The sequence below is a fragment of the Salvelinus sp. IW2-2015 genome, linkage group LG1 (assembly GCF_002910315.2).
Source record: "Salvelinus sp. IW2-2015 linkage group LG1, ASM291031v2, whole genome shotgun sequence".
Taxonomy (NCBI): domain Eukaryota; kingdom Metazoa; phylum Chordata; class Actinopteri; order Salmoniformes; family Salmonidae; genus Salvelinus; species Salvelinus sp. IW2-2015.
Genome location: NC_036838.1, coordinates 31,465,553 through 31,492,053, shown reverse-complemented (window position 1 = coordinate 31,492,053; position 26,501 = coordinate 31,465,553). Strand labels below are relative to the sequence as shown.

Genomic DNA, 26,501 nt, shown 5'->3' with positions numbered 1-26,501 from the left:
TAAGTGACGCCTCTTCATATCAAATCAAATTGTATTTGTCACATGCACAAATACAAATGTCTACACATGTAGACCTACAGTGAAATGCTTACTTGCAAGCCCTTAACCAACAATGCAGTTTTAAGAAAATACCTAAAAAAAAGAAACAAATAAAAGTAACAAATAATTAAGAGCAGCAGTAAAATAACAATAGCGAAGCTATATACAGGGATACCGGTACAGACTCAATGTGCAGGGCTAGTGGTTAGTCGAGGTAGTTGAGGTAATATGTACACGTAGGTAGAGTTATTAAAGTGACTATGCATAGATAATAACAGAGAGTGGCAGCAGCATAGAAAGGGGTGGGGGGCAATGCAAATAGTCTGGGTAGCCATTTGATTAGATGTTCAGGAGTCTTATCGGCTTGGGGTAGAAGCGTTTAGAAGCCTCTTGGACCTAGACTTGGCGCTTGCCATGCGGGTAGTAGAGACAACAGTCTATGACTAGGGTGACTGGAGTCTTTGACAATTTTTAGGGCCTTCCTCTGACACCCCCTGGTATGGAGGTCCTGGATGGAAGAAAGCTTGGCCCAGGTGATGTACTGGCAGTACGCACTACCCTTTGTAGTGCCTTGCGGTCGGAGGCCGAGCAGTTGCCATACCAGGCAGTGATGCAACCAGTCAGGATGCTCTCAATGGTGAAGCTTGTAGAACCTTTTGAGGATCTGAGGACCCATGCCAAATCTTTTCAGTCTCCTGAGGGGAATATGTTTTGTTGTGCCCTCTTCACAACTGTCTTGGTGTGCTTATACCATGTTAGTTTGTTGGTGATGTGGACGCCAAGGAACTTGATGCTGTCAACCTGCTCCACTACAGCCCTGTCGATGAGAAATGGGGGCGTGCTTGGTCCTTCTTCCTGTAGTTCACAATAATCTCTTTGTCTTGATCACATTGAGGGAGAGGTTGTTGTCCTTGCACCACACGGTCAGGTCTCTGACCTCCTCCTTATAGGCTGTCTCGTCTTATCGGTGATCAGCCTACCACTGTTGTGTCATCAGCAAACTTAATGATGGTGTTGGTTCATGCCTGGCCGTGCAGTCCAGAGTGAACAGAAAGTCCAGGAGGGGACTGAGCACCACACCTCTGAGGGGCCCCACGTGTGAGGATCAGCATGGCGGATGTGTTTGTTACCTACCCTTACCACTTGGGGTGGCCCATCAGGAAGTCCAGGATCCAGTTGCAGAGGGAGATGTTTAGTCCCAGGTCCTTTGCTTAGTGAGGAGCTTTGAGGCACAGTGCTGTTGAACACTGAGCTGTAGTCAATGAATAGCATTCTCACATACAGTTGAAGTCGGAAGTTTACATGAACTCAATTAGTATTGGTAGCATTGTCTTTAAATTGTTTAACTTGGGTCAAATGTTTCGGGTAGCCTTCCACAAGCTTCCCACATAAGTTGGGTGAATTTTGGCAAAGGGACTATGGTGGTGTGCTTGAAACATGTTGGTATTACAGACTCAGACAGGGAGAGGTTGAAAATGTCAGTGAAGACACTTGCCAGTTGGTCAGCGCATGCTCGGAGTACACGTCCTGGTAATCCATCTGGCCCTGAGGCCTTGTGAATGTTGACCTGTTTAAAGGTCTTGCTCTCTGCAGCCGATGTAAGTGTTATTACACGGTCGTCCGGAACTGCTGATACTCTCAATCATGTTTCAGTGTTACTTGCCTCAAAGAAGTAATTTAGMTCGTCTGGTAGGCTCGTGTCACTGGGCAGCTCTCGGCTGTGCTTCCCTTTGTAGTCTGTAACAGTTTGCAAGCCCTGCCACGTCCGACGAGCGTCAGAGCCGGTGTAGTACAATTCGATCTTAGTCCTGTATTGACGCTTTGACTATTTGATGGTTCATCGGAGGGMATAGCGGGATTTCTTATAAGCTCCCGGGTTAGAGTCCCGCAYCTTGAAAGCGGCAGCTCTACCCTTTAGCTCAGTGTGAATGATGCCTGTAATCCATGGCTTCTGGTTGGGGTATGTACGTACAGTCACTGTGGGGATGACGTCACAGATGTGCTTATTGATGAAGCCAGTGACTGATGTGGTGTACTCCTCAATGCCATCGGAAGAATCCGGGAACATATTCCAGTCTGTGCTAGCAAAACAGTCCTGTAGCTTAGCATCTGCTTCATCTGACCACTTTTTTATTGACCGAGTCACTGCTGCTTCATGCTTTAATTTTTACTTGTAAGCAGGAATTGGGAGGATATAATTATGGTCAGATTTGCYAAATGGAGGGCGAGGGAGAGATTTGTACGCGTCTCTGTGTGTTGAGTAATGGTGGTCTAGAGTTTTTTTCCCTCTGGTTGCACATTTAACATGCTGATAGAAATGAGGTAAAACGGATTTAAGTTTCCCTGCATTAAATTCCCCGGCCACTAGGAGTGCCACCTCTGGATGAGTGTTTTCCTGTTTGTTTATGCCAGCATCGGTCTGTGATGGYATGTAAGACAGCTACGAAAAATACAGGGTACATAGTGTAGTCTACAGCTTATSATGAGATACTCTACCTCAGGTGAGCAAAACCTCAAGACTTCCTTAGATATCGTTCACCAGCTATTGTTTACAAATATACAAAGACCGCCACCCCKTGTCTTACCAGAGGCTGCTGTTCTATTCTGCYGATAGAGTGTATAACCCGCCAGCTGTATGTTATTCCTGTCGTCGTTTAGCCACGACTCTGTGAAACATAAGATATTACAGTTTTTAATGTCCCGTTGGTAGGATATACGTGCTTTTAGTTTGTTCCATTTATTTTCCAGCGATTGTACGTTGGCTAATAGTACGGATGGCAAAGGCAGATTAGCCACTCGTCGCTTGATCATCACAAGGCACCCCAATCTCCTTCCACGAAATCTCTGTCTCCTTCTCCTGTGAATGACGGGGATGAGGGCCTGTTCGGGTGTCTGGAGTAAATCTCTCTCGTCCGACTCATTAAAGAAAAWTTATTTGTCCAATTCAAGGTGTGTAATCGCTGTTCTGATGTCCAGAAGCTCTTTTCGGTCCTAAGAGACAGTAGCAGCAACATTATTTACTAAATAAGTTACAAACAATGCGAAAAAACAAACAAAATAGCATGGTTGGTTAAGAGCCAATAAAACGGCAGCCATCCTCTCCGGCGCCATTATTCTCATCTCAATACATCCTCTTGCACTGAGATGCAGTGCCTTAGACCGCTGCGCCACTCGGGAGCCCTTATCTCACCAGCGCAGGTCAGGGACAAAGAAGAGAAAGAGACAATGAATCTAAGACCCTTTTATAAGAGTTGTATGGATTCAACATCTGAGTTATTGACTAATAGCATTGCTGTTGAGTTAACGCCCAATCAGATATCAGACATACAGGATGTAAAGACAACTGAACCTCTGTTACCCAGAGGTGTGACAAAACGGGGGTTGGAGAGATAATGCAGCATTCCTAAGACAACACAAAGGAAATCCTTGCAAACAGTGTAAAGAGTCACTTTGGGGCTKCCCTGCAATATTGCTCTGGTCAAAAGTAGTGCAGTATGTAGGGCATAGGGTACCAATTGGGACACTTCATGCTGCTGTTGACATGCAGAGCACAKCACAGCTCATCAAGTCAACACAAATCATGAAACTGTCCTCAGGTTTGTTGTAGGGGACAACGTTACAATGTGAGAGAAGCTCAGTATATGTTTTATGGAATGTACTCTTGTAATTAATACATGTTGATGTTGACTGTTCTGCATCGTAGCTGCTTAGGTATAATAAAAAAGGCAGGCAGAGGTGTGTAATCCAGGGCAGAGTCAATAAGGTACCGAACAGCAGGCAGGCTCAGGGTCAGGACAGGCAGAGGTTCGTAAACAGGTAAGTCAGACAGGTACAGAATGGCAGACAGGCTCGGGTCAAGGGCAGAATGGTCAGAACCGGGGAAACTAGGAAAGAACTTGAGAAAGCAGGGAGATGGGAACACGTGGTAAGACCTGACAGACAAACTGGAAAGACAACAGAGAACACAGGTATAAATACACTGGGGATAATGAGGAAGATGGGCGACACCTGGAGGGGGGTGGAGACAAGCACAAAGACAGGTGAAACAGATCAGGGTGTGACACAACTTTCTTTGTCTCCTATTTCTATCATTTTGTTTATCTTCATGTGCTTCTTCTGAAAACACCGTCAAAGCCATGTGGTTGTTGCTGACGATCATTAGTAACAGTTGACAATATAAAAAGACATGTAGCCTAATTAAATATATTTTTATTTTTATTTCACCTTTATTTCACAGGTAGGCAGTTGAGAAAAGTTTCTCATTTACAACTGCAACCTGGGCAAGATAAGCAAAGCAGTGCGACAAAAACAACAACACAGAGTTACACATGGGATCAAACAAATACAGTCAATAACAATAGAAAAGTGTATATACAGTGTGTGCAAATGGCGTGAGGAGGTAAGGCAATAAATAGGCCATAGTAGTGAAGTAATTACAATTTAGCAAATTACACTGGAATGATAGATGTGCAGATAATGATGTGCAAGTAGAAATACTGGTGTGCAAAAGGCAAAAAAAGTAAATAAAAACAATATGGGGATGGGTAGGTAGATTGGATGGGCCATTTACAGGTGGCTGTGTACAGCTGCAGGGATCGGGTAAGCTGCTCAGATAGCTGATGCTTAAAGTTAGTGAGGGAGATATAAGTCTTCAACTTCAGCGATTTTTTTTTTTTGTAATTCGTTCCAGTCATTGGCAGCAGAGAACTGGAAGAAAATGCAGCCAAAGGAGGTGTTGGCTTGGGGATGACCAGTGAAATATACCTCCTGGACGCGTGCTACGGGTGGGTGTTGCTATGGAGAAGTGAGCTGAGATAAGGCGGGGCAATAAGCAAAGGCCTTATAGATGACCTGGAGCCAGTTTGGTCTGGCGACGAATATGTAGCGAGGGAGCCGATGAAGAGCATACGGTTGCATGTGTTGGGTGCTATATGGGGCTTTGGTGACAAAATGGATGGTATGTGATAGACTGCATCCAGTTTGCTGAGTAGAGTGTTGGAGGCTATTTTGTAAATGACATGCGGAAGTCGAGGATGGGTAGTAGTCAGTTTTACGAGGGTATGTTTGGCAGCGTGAGTGAAGGAGGCTTTGTTGCGAAATAGGAAGCCGATTCTAGATGTAATTTTGGATTGGAGATGTTTAATATGAGTCTGGAAGTAGCTGCGGGAGGTGCGGAGCTGTTGGCCGGGGTTGGGGTAGCCAGGAGGAAAGCATGGCCAACCGTAGAGAAATGCTTATTGAAATTCTCGATTATCGTGKATTTATCGGTGGTGACAGTGTTTCATAGCCTCAGTGCAGTGGGCAGCTGGGAGGAGGTGCTCTTATTCTCCATGGACTTTACAGTGTCCCAAAACTTTTKGGAGTTAGAGCTAGAGGATGCAAATTTCTGTTTGAAAAAGCTAGCCTTTGCTTWCCTACCTGACTGCGTGTATTGGTTCCTGACTTCCCTGAAGAGATGCRTATCGCGGGGACTATTCGATGCTAGTGCAGTCCGCCACAGGATGTTTTAGTGCTGGTCAAGGGCAGTCAGGTCTGGAGTTGACCATGGGCTATATCTGTTCTTAGTTCTAMATTTTTTGAAAGGGGCATGCTTATTTAAGATGGTGARGAAAGCACTTTTAAAGAACGACCAGGCATCCTCTACTGATGGGATGAGGTCTATATCCTTCCAGGATACCCGGGCCAGGTCGATTAGAAAGGCTTGCTCGCAGAAGTGTTTTAGGGAACGTTTGGCAGTGATGAGGGGTGGTCGTTTGACCGCTGACCCATAGCGGATGCAAGCAATGAGGCAGTGATCRCTGAGATCCTGATTGAAAACAGCAGAGGTGTATTTGGAGGGCGAGTTAGTTAGGATGATATCTATGAGGGTGCCCATGTTTACGGATTTAGGGTTGTACCTGGTGGGTTCCTTAATAATTTGTGTGAGATTGAGGGCATCCATTATGGAGCGGAGCGCAGATCAAGCCATAACAGTTTCACCAGATGCATGGCGCAATACTTGGCTGTGTCATCACACAGTTTAATGGTTAGTGCAGGCAGTAGACAAGGATATAGCCTACTATTGTACAATATTCTCCCTATTATAATCCTATGTACACTAATCTTCCAACATTACAATGGAAGAATGTGGCAATCAGAATGAATCAAACCACCATTTTCTTTCATGCGTAAAGGCTCTCCAAAACTGTATTTTTTTTATTCATAAATACTTTCATAACCCTAAATGATCTACAAGATCAGAGTATTTTAAAATCTACCAATTGCTGCTGAAACAAAGACAGATATGCAGATATTTAGATGGCTTTCTTTCATTTATCCCTAGTATTCTGAAGCCGTTCTCTCGATATAGTCTTCTGAGTCTGTCGACAGAATTCGAACTGAAACGTACACTGTATTTATAGGGTTGGCTTAAGATAAATATACTGAAAACCCTATTGAATGAAAACTCCACGAGAAAATCTGTCGGCCTGCAAGTGGGAGGGTTTTCAGCGGTTCCCCCTCCTGCAAAGCCTGTTACACACCTTCATAAGGTAAGTTTGAATACCAACTACTGAGAAGTGCGTAGGAAAGGCGTACGTAAGAAAGGTGTAATTTCCTAAATTGGAATTATTAGAACAGTTTCCAATCCCTAACATAACCATCTGAGGCATTGATGAAAGGTTGCTCATTGAATTAAGAAATCTATTAACAAAATACACATATGTATGTCACATACAGTACATGTACAATACATGTATATTTTACATAAATCCAATGGCCTCTATACTACATTACACTTTGCAGTTTATTCGTTTAGCAGACACTCTCTTTACTTTAGGAGAATCAGGACGGTTTCCGGATTAAACATCATTCTCAATGGAAAGTCTCAATCCAAAGTGTTTTTTTTTGTCCACGACTAGGCTTAATCTGGGTCTGGGAAACCAGTCCTTCATGTTTCAACAACAACTCTGTCTTCTGTCTATTTGCCAKTCTCACCACTGCATGGCTTCTACTCTAACTCCCCTCTGTAGATGATGAGGTGGCCTTTCGCACCAGGGAAGGGCACATCCTGAAACACAGCCTGAGTGAGAACCTCACCATCTCTCTGCTGGGCGGCAGCATCCTAGTGAGTACAGACGGAACAAACAAAACTCTGCTCCAAGGTGGTTGATTGACAGACTGATRGATCTTCAGCATACATATCCATACCCCCAGTCTCCCACAGGTGTCAACTTGTATTTGAGAAATAATCACTCCTCCCACTGCAGTTTTTATTTGCATTTTGATATATTTGTTTCTGTTTTACAAGAATCTGAATGACACAAAGTTTCAAGTGTCACCAGACCAGAAGTATATTCTGCTGGCCTACAACTTGCATCTGGTAGGTAATGTTTAACAGTCAGTGTATCTATTGAGGAATATTTCAAGACAAAACTGGCAACTTACTGCTGATTTGTATCCATAACTCCACCCCCGTTTAAATAGACTGATTTAATTCTGCTCTAAGCAACATCTTTCATCTTTTAACAGGATATTTTAATTAAGATGGAACTAAGCTAAGATTATCGAGAGAAAACAAACAAATCAGAACACTGTTATGCTCCCAAAGGGCTTGTTTTATCCAATTCAGAATCTGGCACAGTTTCTCTTTTGGGATGGGCATTTATTGTTCTTAAAGACTTGGAAATGCCTCAATGCAAAGCATATAAAATATGTTGCAGCACCAGCAGCTATGTAACTGAGTTATCATTCTATCCATGGTAACTATTATTGGAAAATATTTGGACTGTGTCATCATTTTAGGCAAGTTCTTTACTGTTGATTTGATTATATTCCTCTCCTCTGCCCTTGATAGGTGTTCTCAAAATCATTTTCAGCTTCCTATGTCATTTACAGTGTGGGRACAGGGTAAGTATTATTGATAGCATGATAATGTATTCCTATATTGTGCAATCAATCCAAACCAACACATCCAAATGAAATATGATGCATAACAGGTCATCTGGTAATTGAACAGTTTACTTCAGCCAATACCATGAATAAAAAAAAAAACTTGTTGTGTATGCATGTGTTTGTGTGTATATTCTCATGCATTTCTGTGTTTGTTTCTCGCAGGGACTTTCTTGAGCTAAACCCACACAGAGTGAAGCCATCTGCTCTTCAATATGCCGCATGGGGTCCCCATGGAAATCATTTGGTGAGGCCCTTAAGGCAGGAGTGCACAACATGCGGCCCACAGCCCAAATACGTCCCGAGAGATGCTCTTTTTTGGCCCATCATGTTCACACACTGTATGTTAATTTGTGTGTGTTATATTTACATTGAGTTACATAGGCACTCTGTTATTTTGGCAGATCTACATCTTTCAGAATAACCTCTACTACCAGCCCGGTGTGTACAGTGGTCCTGTACGTCTCAGCACTACAGGCAGTGGGTCTGTTATCAACGGGCTGTCAGACTGGACATATGAGGGTGAGAGAGACGCTGCCTTTGTAGAGTAAAATCATACTTACTTACTTAGTCCTCTTCTTCCCGGGTAGGACATAAGGCTGCAACAATCTTCTGCCACTGGAGTCTGTCTTTGGCCACAGCTTGCGCCCTGTCCCATGAGAGACCCAGCTCATCCAGCTCAGCCGCCACTGATCGTCGCCATGTAGTTTTTAGCATGCCTCATTTGTGCTTTTCTGTTAGTGTCCACCTGACAGAACAACACCATAGACATCACATATATATTTTGTCATATACTATACTTTACCTCATAAATGATAATAGATCTATAATATGCAATGTATATGAATGTAATGTACTTGAAYGTGCCTGACATCACAAATGAAAATCCCATGTAGAAACATTACATTCTTATCAATCTATATTAAGAATTCGTGAGCTTGAGTCTGTATACTATATACAGTAGATGGGCCCATTTACACCTGCTAATGCATGTTGACTGTCATGTCATTTGTTTCCAGAAGAGATCCTCCAGACGTACCCTGCCTACTGGTGGTCTGGAGATGGGGTACGACTGGCGTACCTGTCCATCAACAACACACACACACCCTATGTGGAGATCCCTCGTTTCACTGGAGGGCCATACCCCACAGGAGTCTACTATCCATACCCTAAGGTGAAATGTATAATAACAATAATAATAATAATGTCAATAAAGACTACTTTTATACACCTTAACTTAGATAAATTCCAAGGTCATCTCCTCTGCCATAAACCCTCTTGGCAGAGCCTACAATAAGATGAATTGAGGTCAATACAGAATGTCTGAACAATGTTATCTATGCAGAATGTGTTGATGTGCATCCTTCCCTTCCAGGCAGGAGATAATATCCCGACAGTTACTCTTTACGTGGTGAACGTCTTCAGCCCTGCTCACACTCTGAGGATGACTGCTCCAATCTCACTCAAAAACAGGTACTGTAGGTACTCATTTAAATCAGTGTATTTATTCTCTCCACATGTAAATAGTTTTTTTAGACCTAAATCTCTGTGTTTCTCCCTTGTCTTTCTGTCTGCCTGCCTGTGTCCAGAGGCCATTACATCTCCATGGTGAAATGGACCAGTGGGACCAGGCTGGCTGTGTGTTGGTTGAACCGGGTCCAGAACCAGTCTGTTCTCTCTGTGTGCGAGGCCACTACTGGAGTCTGCTCACAGGTGATACACTGATCAGTTGTCAGTTGTAAAGGGAGTAGATACATAATTTCTAGCAGCTGGATGTGATCCATGTGATTCATGTGGATGCTTATTGGTTGTCAATGATATGTATGAGTATGAGTGTAATGCCTTTKTTCTGTTGCAACCCTCACAGAAACGCAAAATGACCATGGATGTCTGGCTAGGGCTACCACAGGTAAATTCTGCCTACTAATCACTAACCAAGATCAACCAAAAGGCTGAATCTATTCACAGAAAATGTATAAGAAATGGGAAAACTTTCTGTTTTTCATTACAGTTTTTAAGACCGTCATTATATGTAGCGAACTTTAGTCTGTATTAAAGCATTTAGAGCCCCGAGGGGAGGAATTGCCTATTCTAATCATTAAGTGATTCRATTCAATTAAATTAACGTGGTTGCATGAAGACAAGATAAATTAAGACAAGAGGAAGACATGAATACAAGATAAATGGAYTTCAGTGGGACTTGGAGGGAGAGAAATGGAATACTAAAATGAGTAGTGTTATTAAGTCTGGTCAGGTCAGGTCACATTGACAGGAAAACCTCTAGGCCCTAGATCAAGGATGGGCAACTCCCGTCCTCGGGGGCCTGATTAGTGTCACACTTTTGCCCGAGCCCCAGCTAACACACCTGACTCCAATAATCAACTAATCATGATCTTCAGTTTCGAATGCAATTTGTCAGGACCCGGTGAGAGAAACAGTCACTAATAGTCGGCAGAACCCAGAAGATGAGGCAGACTCAGCAGTACTAGAAATGGTGGTTTAATAAAAGGACAAGATCTTCAGGCAAAGAATATAAATCCACCACGTCCAAAATAAAGCCAAGAGGCACAAAATGGATATCCTCCAAAATACAAAGAAACTCCACAAAGTGGTAAAAACAGCAGGGAAAAACAAACCTCAAAAGACTACTCAAAAATACACAAGCACTAAACCAGAGAACCTCTGGAAAATCCAATAAGAGAAATATATGTTCACAACAAGGCTGTGGCTGGGGCTGGGTGCTAACATACAAACACTGAGCAAAGAACTGAGGAACACACAGGGTTTAAATACTAACAAGGGAACGACACACAGGTGCAAACAATAATTAGAGCAAGGAAAAAACAAAAGGTACAAAAAAGGTGCAATGGGGACATCTAGTGACCAAAACCTGAACAGTCCTGGCCAAAACCTGACACAATTAGTTGAATCCGCTGTGTTTGCTCAGGATGGGGGAAAAGTGTGACACCACTCTGACCCCCGAGGACTGGAGTTGTCCATCTCTGCCCTAGATACTGTATGATGACTAACAACTGTGGAAATTACTTTTCTGGCCAACAGGAGGCACCCCTCTTCTCTAGAGACGGCTCCGTGTTCTATGTCACTCTGCCTGCAGCACAAGGGGGTCACGGAGAGTATCGACACATAGCTGTCCTCCCTACTCAGGTCAGAGTTGCGTTTCAGCCTTATCTACCTTGCTTTATCTTATTTGGCCCAAGTCAGTCTATTTTGAATGGCTAGGGTTTTCTCCTCACTATCCAATGACCCCTTCATCTACCTTTAACTCCCTAGCTCCCTCCCTCTTACACGGTCTCTATCTCTGTGTCTTTGGCTCGTCTCTCTCTCTAACTCAGCTTCTCTCTCCCTGCAGCCTTTGACTACCCCCATGTCTCCACGATTCCTGACATCAGGGCACTGGGACGTGATGTCGCTCTGTGGCCTGGATGAAGACGCAGAGAAACTGTATGAGGAGTAAAGAGATTTGCTTATCCCTAGCATTTGCTGGTGTGACTGCAGCTGGCATTTATGTAACCACAGCACATCAGCCTGATATGGTTTCTGTCTGTTTGCAGATACTTCATCAGCACAGAGGCATCCAAACACAGCAGACACCTTTACAGGTAAATATGCACAAGGCCCTATAATTATACCATAATCCATAAATAGATCAATATGTTTTTCCTGACCACATGACCTGACCAGCAAAAACTCTAAGCACTAGCCCAGACTTTATCCTGGTAAAGTCCCTTGGTCGGGAGTAACTCAGGTCCATAAGAAATGTTTACATCGTTCAGTCTGAATGTTTTCTATTGACTGTTCCTCTCTCTCAGTGTGAACCTCTGGGGTTTTTCTCAAAGACACTGTCTTACCTGCACACTCTCAGAGACCTGCCACTTCTACAAGCCACAGTTCAACCCCAGCCTCACTCGTGTTATCCTCCACTGCTTGGGTGAATCTCTCACTCTCCATCCATCTATCTCTTTCTCTCTTTCTTTCCTTTTTTCTGTCCTTCATCTTGATGTCTCTTTGTTGTAGGCCCTGGCATCCCCAGAGTGACTGTCCACAGCACCAGAGAACATTTCAGTGAGTTCTACACAAGWTGTTTTTCATGTTTTAATATGTCTACTAGGTTTCATAATTGAGCTACAGTATATACAGTATACATGCTTCCTGTATGTATGGCTCCACATTCCATCTTTACTCATTTTCTTTAAACAAATGGGATGGGAAAGGCTAAGGGGAGTATTTGTGTTTGTGGCCGTTTTCGAGCTGATTACATTAAACACTGTTTGACTATAGCCTTCGTCCTGTCCTTAACTCACAACTTGAATTAGCTATTTGACAATATATTGTCTGAGCAGAGGTTGATATTGAGCACAATCGAATATGTGTAGATGTCTTACAATGTCGGCAGCTGTAGCCCTAAAACACTTGAATGATTGTTAGTTCAGCCAGATGTTTTATGTTCAGTATTCAGTCACTGGTGAGGATGCGCCCCAAACAGCACACTATTCCCTACATAGTGCATTGCACTCCTTTTGACCAAAGTCCTATGGGCCCTGGTCAAAAGTAGTGCACTGTAAGGGGAATAGGGTGCCATTTGGGATGTAAACTGAGTGTTGTTTTCTTAGGGTACAAGGTCCTGGAAGACAACAAGCCTCTGTCTGAGGCCCTGGAGGGAAAACGGCTCCCCATCACACACTACAGCACCATTACAGCTGACCACTATGGTACAGTAAACACTGAGGAAACCACTCTTTTTCTTAGAGAACTTATTATGACTTAACATGAATTGAGAGCAACTGTGGTATCCATGTTGCAGATATCCATCTAAAGCTGGGTCTACCACAGGGGTATGAAGAAGGCCTGCATCCTCTCCTCATCATTGTGTAAGACCTGCAAAAAGAAGAAAGCATGAAAATGTGAAACACAAATGCAAACTTTAACRGTTTTGCACTGAGATAAAAAATGGGCATCGAAACAAAGACCTTGCAAGCTAACATTTCATAACGATAAGATCAATATTTTTGACACAGGTGTCCTCCAAATATGAATAATTATTAACACAAAAGCTCCATAACCTCCTACATTTTTTATTTAACCTTTATTTAACWAGGCAAGTCAGTTAAGAACAAATTGTTATTTACAATGGCGGCCTACACCGGCCAAACCCGGATGGCGCTGGGCCAATTGTGCGCCGCCCTATGGGACTCCCAATCACCGGTTGTGATACAGCCTGGAATTGAACCAGGGTCTGTAGTGAAGCCTCTAGCACTGAGATGCAGTGACTTAGACCGCTGCGCCACTCAGTGTATTAACTTCTCCTCCACCTAACTTGGTTGACTTCCTGATCCCATTTCCTTTCTTCTCATCTCTGTCTGTGTGTCTCAGGGATKGAGCCCCTGACACTCAGGCAGTCACAGACCGTTTCTCTCTGGGCTGGCCCCAGGTCCTCTTCAGTATCCACGGTGTGGCTCTGGCCTGGGTGGACGGCAAAAGTGGGGCGGCACACGGCCTGAGGTCACCTAACCTTGACCCCAGGAAACTCAGCTCCCAGAGMGTCAAAGACCTGCTGAGCGTAGTAGAGTGAGTAATCAATGATGAGTACAGCGTAGATTTCAGCAGCATCTAAATAATTTCTTAGTCTTACTGTATTTAAGCAATGAGTCATTCCATGTCATCCAAAACTGTTTCAAAGCAACTTTTCTGCAATTCTACACATTTTATCATTGGGGCTGAGAGAAGAAATTGCAGTTTTAAAACAAATTTCAGGTTTTCTACACATTTTGGAATGGGATTGAGTGAAAATGTGCAGTTTAACAGCTAATTTCCTGCAATTCTACACATTTTTCCATGGCTAATGCCGTGTTATTATGCTAACTGAGTGATTCAAACATTATAACAAAATCAATGGGGGCATGACATTTTTTTACTTTAGATTCTCCCTAACTGTCTAGTTTTTATTTTGGTGATTGTTCGTTTTCAAAGACGATCTTATGAAAAATGATATAGCTCATTATCTTTTCTACATACTTTATCTGGTTTTAGTCGTTTAAGTTTACACTGAAGACATTTTACTATCCTGAAATTATTATACTTAAAAAAAMAWACAATCTGAGATTGTGGGTGTCGAAATCGTCTTTCTTGTGCTTTTTGAGGTGGAAAGACCCCAATGCATTCTTTGCTACAGGTGGTTGTTGGAGTTGCCGTACATTGACAACAGAAGAATTGCGCTGTATGGAAAGGTATAAGGTCTATTTCCAACTATATTGCTGCATTGATTCTAGCAGACCCAGCCAAAGTGGGAAAAGAGCTTAAAACATCCATGTTCGATCAAACAGTATTCTGTATGTAGTCACCTCTGAATGTGAGTACCCCACCCTTTATCTTTTCAACAGGCATTTGGTGGACTTCTGACACTGAAGATGATGGCAGCAGCCAACATATTTAAATGTGCTGCAGTGATGGCTCCAATCACAGACTTCAAAATCTACAGTACGTCCACCAACATTTAGGAGTAATCTGTGTTGCTTTTCATCTTTGTTCTTGTGATTAGACATACTGTGTCTGACAGTTTGTTACACTATTATTCAATCCTATACCTACCCCGGTTGTTACTTGGTTTATCTTTTAGAGTTTGTTTTCGATTTATAAACAATAATGACTGTCATAATAGATGCTGCTTTTTCTGAGAGATACCTGGGTCTTCCAGCCACTCAGGAGAGCTTCTACAATGTAAGTCAAGATCTTGTTCTTCAAATTGATTGTAAAGTATAAGATGGTGTAACATCGTCTTTCTCACATGCACTCAACTTGTCTCTTTAGTCTTCCTTTGAACGAAAAACAGATTGTGACTAGATGGAGTACAGCTAAGACCAGAAGTGACTTTTCGTAGCAGGTTAGGAGAGAATTTTAGCTAACCCTTTCCTAACTTTAACCTATTTCTCCTAACCTGCTACGTTAATTCTCCTAACCTGCTGTGTAAAGTCTCCTAACATGCTACGAAAAAGTCACTTCTGGTCATAGCTGTATTCCACCTAGTCAGCATTCCAAAAACCTGGGTCTTAGTTCAACATTTCTCCTCAGGCTGCCTCTTTGCTGGATGATGTGGTCAATCTRAGGGACAAGAACTTCCTCCTTTTACATGGAACCGCAGATGGTGAGAACCTTTATGATCTATTCAACTATTCAACTAATATTTAGGGGAACACTTTCAGAAGGGCCACAAAAATAAAGACATACCCCATATGAGATATTGAATGGATCTACTTGCACATATTTGTGAAGTAACACTTCCATCTTGTAGCACATGTCCACTTCCAGCACACTGCCGAGCTCATAGACCGTCTGGTGTCAGCAAAGGCCAACTACTCTCTGCAGATTTACCCTGACGAGGGCCACGTGTTCAGCACTTCCGGTGCACCCTAACAAACTTTCTCCAGGACTGTCTGGCTCCTATGCCCCCTCAAAAGTCTGATGGACAAGAGGATGACTGAGAGCTACCCTCCCAAACATTTACATCCAACAACAAAACACCAAACATCATACTTCCATCCTTTTGACCTTGAGGATTTTGCATGAGGGAAATGTGAAAAGGCATGTAGTGTGAAGGGAAAGTATGCTCTAAAATGTCTCATGTTGAGTAAAGTTTGCATTTTTGTATTTAGATAGCTGACTAAACTCCACTCCATGGTGAAGGAAGTTAAACTTCCTTGGAGTTTAGTCATCTAGTATTTAGCATGACCCAAATTGCAGAACCTGATTATTGCAAAGATCCTTAAGAATTTGTTCTTGTTTCCTAAGTGCATTTGAGATGGTAATAAATAGTTTGAAGTTATCTGGTGGTGATAGTTTGTTTAAATCAAATCAAATCAAATGTTATTTGTCACATGCTTCATAAACAACAGGTGTAGACTAACAGTGAAATGCTTACTTATGGGCCCTTCCAGAYAGCATGGTGGGTAGGAGCGTTGGGCCAGAAACCGAAAGGTTGCTGGATTGAAACCCTGAGGTAARAAATCTGTTGTTCTACCCCTGAGCAAGGCCGTTAACCAACCGTTCCCTGGGCGCCAATGACGTGGATGTAAGACTRCCTCCCACACCTCTCTGATTCAGAGGGGTTGGGTTAAATGCAGAAGACACATTTCAGTTGTACAACTTCCAAACAATGCATAGAGAAAAATAATAATACGAGGAATAAAGGCACAACGATAAACGATGATAATTATTTTCCACCATAATTTGCAAATAAACTCATAAAAAATCCTACAATGTGATTTTCTGGATTTTTTTTYCTCATTTTGTCTGTCATAGTTGAAGTGTACCTATGATGAAAATTACAGGCCTCTCTCATCTTTTTAAGTGGGAGAACTTGCACAATTGGTGGCTGACTAAATACTTTTTTGCCCCGCTGTATATATTTTTAATATTTTTATTTTTAAGCCCASCCCCCGTCTCCGCAGGAGGCCTTTTGCCTTTTGGTAGGCCGTCATTGTAAATAAGAATTTGTTCTTAACTGACTTGCCTAGTTAAATAAAGGTTAAATCAATCAAATTCAAATTAAAAATGGTATAAACAACCTCTTCCATGGTGCCCCAAGTTCCTAATGAGTTAAACGCTACATGATTAATAAGGTAACAAACATAGTTGATTAAATAAATAACAGTCATCAGATTAATTAAAGTAAAGTCATGACGTCAGTGTGTATTGCTAAGAATGTGAGAGTAGGGTGACTGACTCCCCTAGAAGGTCACAAACGCAGGCCACTAGCCCAAATATCAAATGCCCCAACCACAGTCCCAATAAGGGATAACTCTAGGGTATTTGCTTATTGGGCTAATACAGGTAGGCCCTGTTCAGAAGAAAGCATAAACTATCCTCTCTTGGCACTTGTGTAGATATGAAACAACTTGATAGGTGTAAGCAATAGGGTGAATGCACTTTGACGTAAATCTCAGCTCTCTTAAAAGCACACTCAAGAAAATATTTTATTTATCAAAGTGATTCAGGAGTATCATTAAAACAGGTTAATAGGCCCCATCAACATTAGACAACTACACAGAAAGCCCTTCAATTGCTGAAATAAGTAAAACGAGTCAATGACGAGAATAGTCAAATTACTGATACCTGACACAGACATGGTGGTGTAKCAGGAAGAGTACCGCAAACCAAGAGGTTGTGAGTTAAAATCCCAAGTAAGGACATGTTGAATAATAATTACTGTACAAATGAACATTCACAACGTAATCATATATGTTAAATATGCACAGTTGAAGTCGGAAGTTTACATACACCTTAGCCAAATACATTTAAACTCAGTTTCACAATTCCTGACATTTAATCCTAGTAGAAATTGCCTGTCTTAGGTCAGTTAGGATCACCACTTTATTTTAAGAATGTGAAATGTCAGAATAATAGTCGAGAGAATGATTTATTTCAGCTTTTAATTCTTTCATCACATTCCCAGTGGGTCAGAAGGTTACACATACGCAATTAGTATTTAGTAGCATYATCTTTAAATTGTTTAACTTGGGTCAAGCGTTTTGGGTAGCCTTCCACAAGCTTCCCACAATAAGTTGGGTGAATATTGGCCCATTCCTCCTGACAGAGCTGGTGTAACTGAGACAGGTTTGTAGGACTCCTTGCTCGCACACGCTTTTTCAGTTCTGACCACAAATTTTCTACAGGATTGAAGTCMGGGCTTTGTGATGGCCACTCCAATACCTTGACTTTGTTGTCCATAAGCCATTTTGCCACAACTTTGGAAGTATGTTTGGGGTCATTGTCCATTTGGAAGACCCATTTGCGACCAAGCTTTAACTTCCTGACTGATGTCTTGAGATGTTGCTTCAATATATCCACATACTTTTCCTGCCTCATGATGCCATCTATTTTGTGAAGTGCACCAGTGCCTCCTGCAGCAAAGCACCCCCACAACATGATGCTGCCACCCCGTGCTTCACGGTTGGGATTGTGTTCTTCGGCTTGCAAGCCATCCCCTTTTTCCTCCAAACATAACAATGGTCTTTATGGCCAAACAGTTCTATTGTTTGTTTCATCAGACCAGAGAACATTTCTCAAAAAATAACGATCKTTGTCCCCATGCACAGTTGCAAACCGTAGTCTGGCTTTTTTATGGCGGTTTTGGAGCAGTGGCTTCTTCCTTGCTGAGCGGCCTTTCAGGTGATGTCGATATAGGAATAGTTTACTGTGGATATAGATACTTTTGTACCTGTTTCCTCCAGCATCTTCACAAGGTCCTTCGCTGTTGTTCTGGGATTGATTTGCACAGAACGCGTCTCCTTCCTGAGCGGTATGACGGCTGCGTGGTTCCATGATGTTTATTCTTGCATACTATTGTTTGTACAGATGAACGTGGCACCTTCGGCCATTTGGAATTAGCTCCCAAGGATGAACCCGACTTGTGGAGGTCTACATATTTTTTCTGAGGTCTTTGCTGATTTCTTTTGATTTTCCCATGATGTCAAGCAAAGAGGCACTGAGTTTGAAAGTAGGCCTTGAAATACATCCACAAGTACACCTCCAATTGACTCAAATGATGTCAATTAGCCTATCAGAAGCYTCTAAAGCCATGACATAATTTTCTGGAATTTTCCAAGCTGTTTAAAGGCACAGTCAACTCAGTGTATGTAAACTTCTGACCCACTGGAATTGTGATACAGTGAATTATAAGTGAAATAATCTGTCTGTAAACAATTGTTGGAAATTACTTGTGTCATGCACAAAGTAGATGTCCTAAGTGACTTGCCAAAACTATAGTTTGGTAACAAGAAATTTGTGGAGTGGTTGAAAAACGAGTTTTAATGACTCCAACCTAAGTGTATGTAAACTTCCGACTTCAACTGTAGGTTGAAAGCACTGTGTGTGAGTATCCATGCCAGCAGACAAAGATCTATGAATGGATCAGTTGTTCACCAATGATTGTCTTGGCAACAGTAACAAGACGTGATGTGTAATTAATTTTTCTTTGGACACAAATATTCTTGCAATGTTTCCATGAAACGTGTCTACAACATTAATTTTCTTATGTTCTGAGAACATAGTAAACATCTTCTGTGTATATTTGGTGGGACATTGATGGAATATTCTCCTATCCCACAGAAAAACTGGACACAATGTTTTTGCCACGTTCCCCTGAAACGTGTCTACAACATTAATATCTTATGTTTTGAGAACATGGCAACCATGTTCTGTGTATGTTCTTTGGGACATTGATGGAATATTCTCCTAACCCACAGAAAACTGGACGCATGAATGTTCTTACAATGTTCCCATGAAATGTGTCTAGGAACATTCATATCTTAAATTCTGGTATTCCTAATCTGGGTAAATTGTATTTGACATCAAGGGAATGATCTCTTGGAAACATTCCTTGCACATCACAGGAACATTCTTATGAAAATGTTAGTTAATTGGGCGGCAGGTAGCCTAGTGGTTACAGCGTTGGACCAGTAACCGAAAGGATCGAATCCCCGAGCTGACAAGGTAAAAATCTRTCTGTTCCCCGGGCCCAGAAGACGTGGATGTCGATTAAGTCAGTCCCCTGCACCTCTCTGTTTCAGAGGGTTTGGGTTAAATGCGGAAGACACATTTCGGTTGAAAGCATTCAGTTGTAAAACTGACTAGGTATCCCCCCCTTTCCCTAATGAGACTCTTAAGGGAATGTTTTCTAAAGTTGTGGGAGCGTTTGTTGTCAACTGGGAGGCAACATAATAGCATACACTGAGCATACAAAACATTGCTCTTTCCATGACATAGACTGACCAGGTAGATCCAGGTGAAAGCTATGATCCCTTATTGATGTCACTTGTTAAATCACKGTATATGAAAGGGAGGAGACAGGTTAAGCAAGGTATGTGTGCCATTAAGAGGGTGAATGGGCAAGACAAAAGATTTAAGTGCCTTTGAACGGGGAATGGTAGTAGGTGCCAAGTGTACCGGTTTGAGTGTGTCAAGAACTATAACGCTGCTGGGTTTTTCGTGCTCAACAGTTTCCCGTGTGTATGAAGAATGGTACACCACCCAAAGGACATCCAGCAAACTTGACACAACTGTGGGAAGCATTGGAATTAGTGCAAATAGGTTCAATGCAGATTGTCCAGGTCTTGCGGTCGGATGCCAAGCAGTTGCCAAACCAGGCGGTGATGAAGCAGTTGCCATACCAGGCGGTGATGCAGCCAGTCAAGATGCTCTCAATGGTGTAGCTGTATAACTTTTCTAGAATCTGAGGGCCCATGACAAATCTTTTCAGCCTCCGTAGTGGGAAGAGGTGTTGTTGTACCTTCTTCACAACTGTGTTGGTGTGTGTGGACCATGTTAATTCCTTAGTGATGTGGACAACAAGGAACTTGATGCTCCTGACCCGCTCCGGTACAGCCCCGTCGATGGCCTTCCGTTTCCTGTAGTCCAAGATCAGCTCCTTTGTATTGCTGACATTGAAGTTTGTTGTCCTGGAAGTCMCTGACTTCCTCTCTATAGGCGGTCTCATCGTTGTCGGTGATCAGGCCTACCACCGTTGTGTCATCAGCAAACTTAACGATGGTGTTGGAGTCATGCACGGAAATGCAGTCGTGGGAGAACAGGGAGTACAAGAGGTTGCCTACCCTTCCCACCATCCCAGTTGCAGAGAGAGGTGTTCAGTCCCAGGGTCCTGAGCTTAGTGATGAGCTTGGCGGGCACTATGTTGTTGAACACTAAGCAGTTCAACATCATACTGTTGATGACATAGCAGTGAGCACTCACCCAAATGCACCTTCAGCAGTGTCTACTCAGATTTGATTTTGGACAGAGAGGAAGAGGCGAAGCAGACCAATAAGCAGATCAATAAGATAGCCAATAAGCAACTAGGCAACTGGCAGTTTCAGCCTTTGAGACAATGGCCCCATTGATAGGGCAGAGACAAGACCATCTCGTCATATATATTATCTTTGGTTTGACAGACCAAATGCAAACAGGCAAAACGAAAGACAGCCATAGATCATTGCTCATCAGCGATTTGAATGTAATCCACTTAATAGTCTAAATAAAACCCCTGTTTCACTAAATGTGATGCATATGACTTTTTACATTGAAGACCGTGGATATTTGCCATGAAATCAAGAAATCGAAGGTTCTTCGCTCTCTGATGACATTTGGTTTGGGTCCTAATTGTCTCTGGCATAAATTCAGACAACTACCGGTAGCATCCCGTTGCCTACGTCACCAGTTTTTACCGAATGCGATGGAACAGCGTRGAATGAAAATCTTCAAATCTTTCTAGCGGTGGCTGAAATTCACAAACAACAGGTCATTACTAATCATTGAAAGTTGAATTGCATCTTTGTTACACGTTAGAAACTGTTCAGCGCAGTAGCATGCATGCATGTTCAGTGTGTTTTACCAATCATTTATTTTTGATTACGTTACTTAACTAGCACAGAGTTTCTAAACCCAGAGGCTCAACATCGCGAGACTTCCGTGAACGGCCAAGTCAATGGGAGAAGTGTAATTGTACCTTTTCTCGAAATCTAAAGGTACAACCTAGATTCGTGCCAAAGTCTTAAGTGGTTGAACATGTAATTACTGCTATCTCGTGAAAGTGATTAACAAAGTTTTTACATTTGTCAAAAACACCTTAAATAATATCGAAGTAGTGCCTTTGATCTTACTCCGTGCACATGCGCAGTTTGTCGCCCGGTGTTTTTCTACGCATGAGCATACATCGTCAACGTCGATCGTTCTATTTATAGAAGCAGTTTCAGACGRTCTTCATACTTTACTGTCTTTGGTTATAGTCCCTGAACATGGGGAAAAATAGCTGTAAACTGAATGTTATGACAACTCATTAAGAAGGACTTGCATGTTTACATGTTATTTTTCAGTGTAATTTATATTTCCTGTGTTTTTCTTCCCCTCCAATTTTGTTTAGATGAAGATGTTTTATCCCTGGCAATCACTTGCTCGATGTGTGCTACTTGTTCTCCTTGTAAGCCACTGCCAAGGAGCCAGGCAGGGACAGGATCTCAAATGTGGAGGTAAGTATTTGGACTTAATACCCATTTACTACACTAGATCCCATTTTATTCTCATTTTATCCCAACACCCTTATTTTCTACGTTGTGCATCCACTTTTGGTCCACATACCTTCATTGAGCAACCTAACATTTAGTTATTCTCCGTCAGCATGTAGGGCCATGGTGGATGAGATGGAGTGGGCGATATCCCAGGTGGATCCTAAGAAAATGATCCAGACAGGGTCTTTTAGAATCAACCCAGATGGTAGCCAGTCTATTCGAGAGGTAAGGGTACCTGATGGCTACTGGGTCCTACATTGGCCATATTTTACACATTCAATGTTATTTATTTGTAGGATTCTACAGTTGATTAGTGTTTAATATTATCGGGTTGTAATCGTTCTCTCTTTTTAAGTTCACCAACATTGTGTCCCACCCCAGGTTCCCTTCGCCCGCTCGGAAGGTAACCTCCTAGAGCTAATGGAGGAGGTGTGTGAGCGGATGAAGGATTATGGGGAACGTGTGGACCCCACCACCAGCAGGAAGACCTACGAAAGGGTCACGTCTCGGAACGGAAAATCCATGGACCTTTCAGAGGCTAAACTGGATTCTAGAGTCACATCCAGCCTGAAATATGCTGTGGGTAGCGTTTTCATTTTCACATGTTGGGGGTAGGGACTAGGGATGATGACAAGCTATAGCGCATCAGTGTGACATTCTAGAACGTCTGATAAATATAGTGAATGATAATAGCAACAATGACTGCAGTTGATTGCAACTTTCACCCAAACATACCAATGCAGTAAAGGGGAGGATTTCCATATGTTTGTATTGTGGATTGCAAGCCAATGGCTCCAAGCTCCTGAAACTCAGGGAAATGTGTCCCACTACATCTTATTTAACCATTATCTTATCCACCTTACCCCCAGTGTGAGACCATCGTTGAACAACATGAAGATGAGGTCATCGAATTTTTTGCACATGAAACGGACAACGTCAAAGACAAACTCTGCAGCAAGAGAACAGGTATGCCACATTATTACTTGATCCAGTACATCATATTGACCACCAGAGATTACGGCACAATCCCAATACCCCCCCTTAGCCCTCCCCCTCGGTGGGGGCGTGGCACTCAAACGGAGCAACTAGTGGTAAGGAGAGTTGAATAGCCCTAGGGATTGGAACATTTCTATGTCACTCACATCAGAATTCGCCAACGGATAGCCTACAACGCAATTCATTGGTGAAGAGCCTTGTTTTTCAAATTGCCTGTACTGGCGGCAGTAATAGCTGTCCTTTATTTCTAATGCAACAAATATGTACATAYCATATGAGTAACAAATGAGAACCGCAAAACAATGTGGCTGTAATGTACCCATCCTCTGGCTGTGGTTCAATGTGGAGCTCAATTGACATTGAAATTACTAAAATCCAATCAAAACTGTCAAAATTATAATATACTTGAGCATTAAGGCCTGAGGAGGTGTGGTATATGGCTGTTGTACTTTGGTAAAAACCTAAACATATTTGATCAAATAAGCCTCACTTAGCAAATAAGCATTCACTTTTTTTTTTACAATATTGGCTTTTTTAAAACAATTTAACAATCAGCAAAATATGACACAGATAATGCGCAGTTATTTCTTCCACCTACACAAAACACCATGCTACATGGGTGCACATCGTGCAAAAACCTTCCCTCTCCAACACATGAACACCCCCCTTCCTCCCCTCTACTGGTAGTAGCTTCAATGATTAACAAAAAAAATAAACAGAATAACCTTCACATTCAATGCTTGAAAATAAATTATTCAACGCAAAAACAAATGATACATTAATAAAGAAAATGAGGCAGCTAAGGTGACGACTCAAGAAACTGCTGAAAGTCACTCMAGGCATCAGTAAATTCAAAGGGTTTATTATGTAAATTGTACATACTTTTTTTTCAGATGGAATATAGGAAGTTAGTTCTTTTAGCCACATCTGCTTGTTTGGCGAAGTGTCACTCTTCCATATAAAAGCTGTGCATTTATTGGCTGCAATGACTGCCAATTTAATGAATTTGGTTTTGCTACCAATATTAACTGTTAGAACAGAGTCATCTCCAAGAAATATAAGGGATGGCTCTAGTGGTACCATCATATTAGTGACCTGTGATAAGATCTGAATGTCTTTCCAATAATTGCTTAGTTCAGGGCAGGACACAAACACATGCATAAGGGTGCCCACCCCTGTTTTACACCTTGGGCAAAATKGTGAATATTTATAATTGATCTTATACAGTCTCTCTGGTGTAAAGTAGACCCTATGTAAAATATTGAATTGCATCAACTTGTGCCTTGTGTTAAATGAAAGACRCTGAGCATCTAAAAAGGTATTTCTCATCCTCAAATGAGACCAAAGTCATCATGCCACTTCATTCAAGTCTTCAGAGCGTCATTGTTCCCCAACAGAGTTTAGAGTACATGTAAGAAATTAAACCTTTGACCCCTTCTCCAGCCACAGTTTCAGTTATAGGTTTACTCATGGGCTGAATCCTACCTCCCTGCTGAGTGGAAATATAGTGCCTAACTTGTAGGTACTTGAAGAAATGAGTTTGCGGTAACTGAAAATTAGATGCCAGTTGTTGGAAGGATGGTAGTTCACCTTCTCTACACAGATTACCAAATGTTTTAATTCCTTTTGTTGAACCAATAGATGTAATAGCATCTCTCAGGGCATTGGGTAAGATGGGGTTATTATAGAAAGGTGTTTGTTTAGACTTCAAACCATATTTGAAAGTATTTTTAATGAAAGGGTTTGAGACCCTTTCCACAAATGACAAAACCTTCCTATTGTTTGAAAAAAAAAACTTTGGGCAAGGTTTGAAAAAGGTACAAGATTTCTGTTTTGAGGTAAAGCAAAATGTCATCCGCATATAGTRAGACTAGATGTTCACACCCACCTATACGAACACCATAGATGGATGGAGATCTAAAAGCTTCTGCCAGTGGCTCTATAGTGTTGTGGTTAATTTCTTTATCAAATGAGGAGACAAACTTATCACAAGTCTGTTATACTTCAACTAAATCTTTAGCAAATTATCCATTAAAGATACCAACTCAACCTATGTACGTCTACATATCGGTAGTTTAAATTGTATCTAATTATATTCCCAGTATTACTTTATCAAATCTCTAGTAATCGATTATACACACACTTTTATCATATTCACAGAATCCATATAAAATGCAAAAAAAAATAGGTACTCAGAACCATTCCATTTGCTTTTTCAAGGACTCCACAGCTACGAAGCAGTTCTCCAACATACTCCCAGCAGATAAAAACCACGTTTTGTTTCCCAGACAATGACCATGGGATCCTCAACGGTTCTGAGTACCACTTGGTAGGAAGTTAGCAACTCTATTTGCTTTGTTTGGGGTGCAAACTAGAGGACTGAAAAGGCACCATGCCTTGCTCAAAGTTGAATTGGGACACCACTCCCACTCCATATGGCTCACTGGGTCACCTAAAACTGAGGGGGAGGGCTAAGGGGGCGCATTGGGATTGAGGCTTCGGACTACACAACCTACTACTGGGGATGCAGCTCTTACCAAATTGTATTTGCTGTAACGAGTTGTAATACAATATGTGAAAAGTGTAAAAATCAATACCAAAATGACACAACTCATTGTCTTTTTTTCTCTGCAGACCTTTGCGACCATGCTCTGCAAATCCCTCATGATGAGCTATAATTCCGTTGTGCACTGGACGCAGCTCAGCTATACGCACATCTACTTTCTACCGCGTTACAATGGGGATGGAGACTATCCGGAGTAGCTCCAGCACCAGGTGCTTAGGGATGAGGGGAGGTGAGGATTGTAGACCGATAGAACAATCTTGTAATATGTATTACTGCAATGAAGTGCTGTTTGTCTTACACAGAGCTGTAGTAACAACAAATCATGCTGGATGATTTCACAAGTTTAAACAGTCACACTTACTCTTGAAGCAGAATGGTGAATAAAATTATTTAACAATAGTTAGATACTCTAATTGTCCAACATAGTTGCTRATCTTGTTAAGCTTGTTGCTTTGATTCAGTGAATGGAAAGGTTCGATTACACTTTCTTAAGCAACTCCAATTCGTTTTCTATTTTGTGTAGTCATCTTGTCACTCATCTGTTTTTCATACTTTGATGGAAATATATATTTCTACAACAATCTGGAGTCATTGTTTTCAAATCAAATGTTATTTCTCACATGTGCAGAATACAACACCTTACAGTGACATACCTATAAAAAATGTAAAAGAAAAGTAACTAAATTAAAGGGTAGCAGTAAAATAACAATAGCGAGGCTATATATATGAACGTCTAATCAAATGGCTACCCAGACTATTTGCATTGCCCCTCCCGCCTATTTTACACTGCTGCTACTGTTATTATCTATGCATAGTCACTACCTACATGTACATATTATCTCAACTAAGCGGTGCCCCCGCACATTGACTCTCTACCGGTACCCCATATATAATATATA

The 26,501-nt window shown here is 41.9% G+C and overlaps 1 protein-coding gene and 1 pseudogene across 1 annotated transcript; both read left to right on the top strand.

The window, feature by feature from the left end:
- LOC111968722 (inactive dipeptidyl peptidase 10-like) overlaps positions 1-16,191 on the top strand; it is a 27,576-nt pseudogene extending 11,385 nt beyond the window's left edge.
- Positions 16,192-21,163: 4,972 nt separating this feature from the next.
- Positions 21,164-26,099, top strand: cnpy2 (canopy FGF signaling regulator 2). The gene is made up of 6 exons (XM_023989283.2): positions 21,164-21,273; positions 21,896-22,001; positions 22,150-22,265; positions 22,422-22,619; positions 22,910-23,006; positions 25,671-26,099. Exons 2-6 carry the CDS (start codon positions 21,896-21,898, stop codon positions 25,712-25,714), a joined length of 561 nt encoding a protein of 186 aa, XP_023845051.1. The 5' UTR covers positions 21,164-21,273; the 3' UTR covers positions 25,715-26,099.
- The last annotated feature ends 402 nt before the right edge of the window (positions 26,100-26,501 follow it).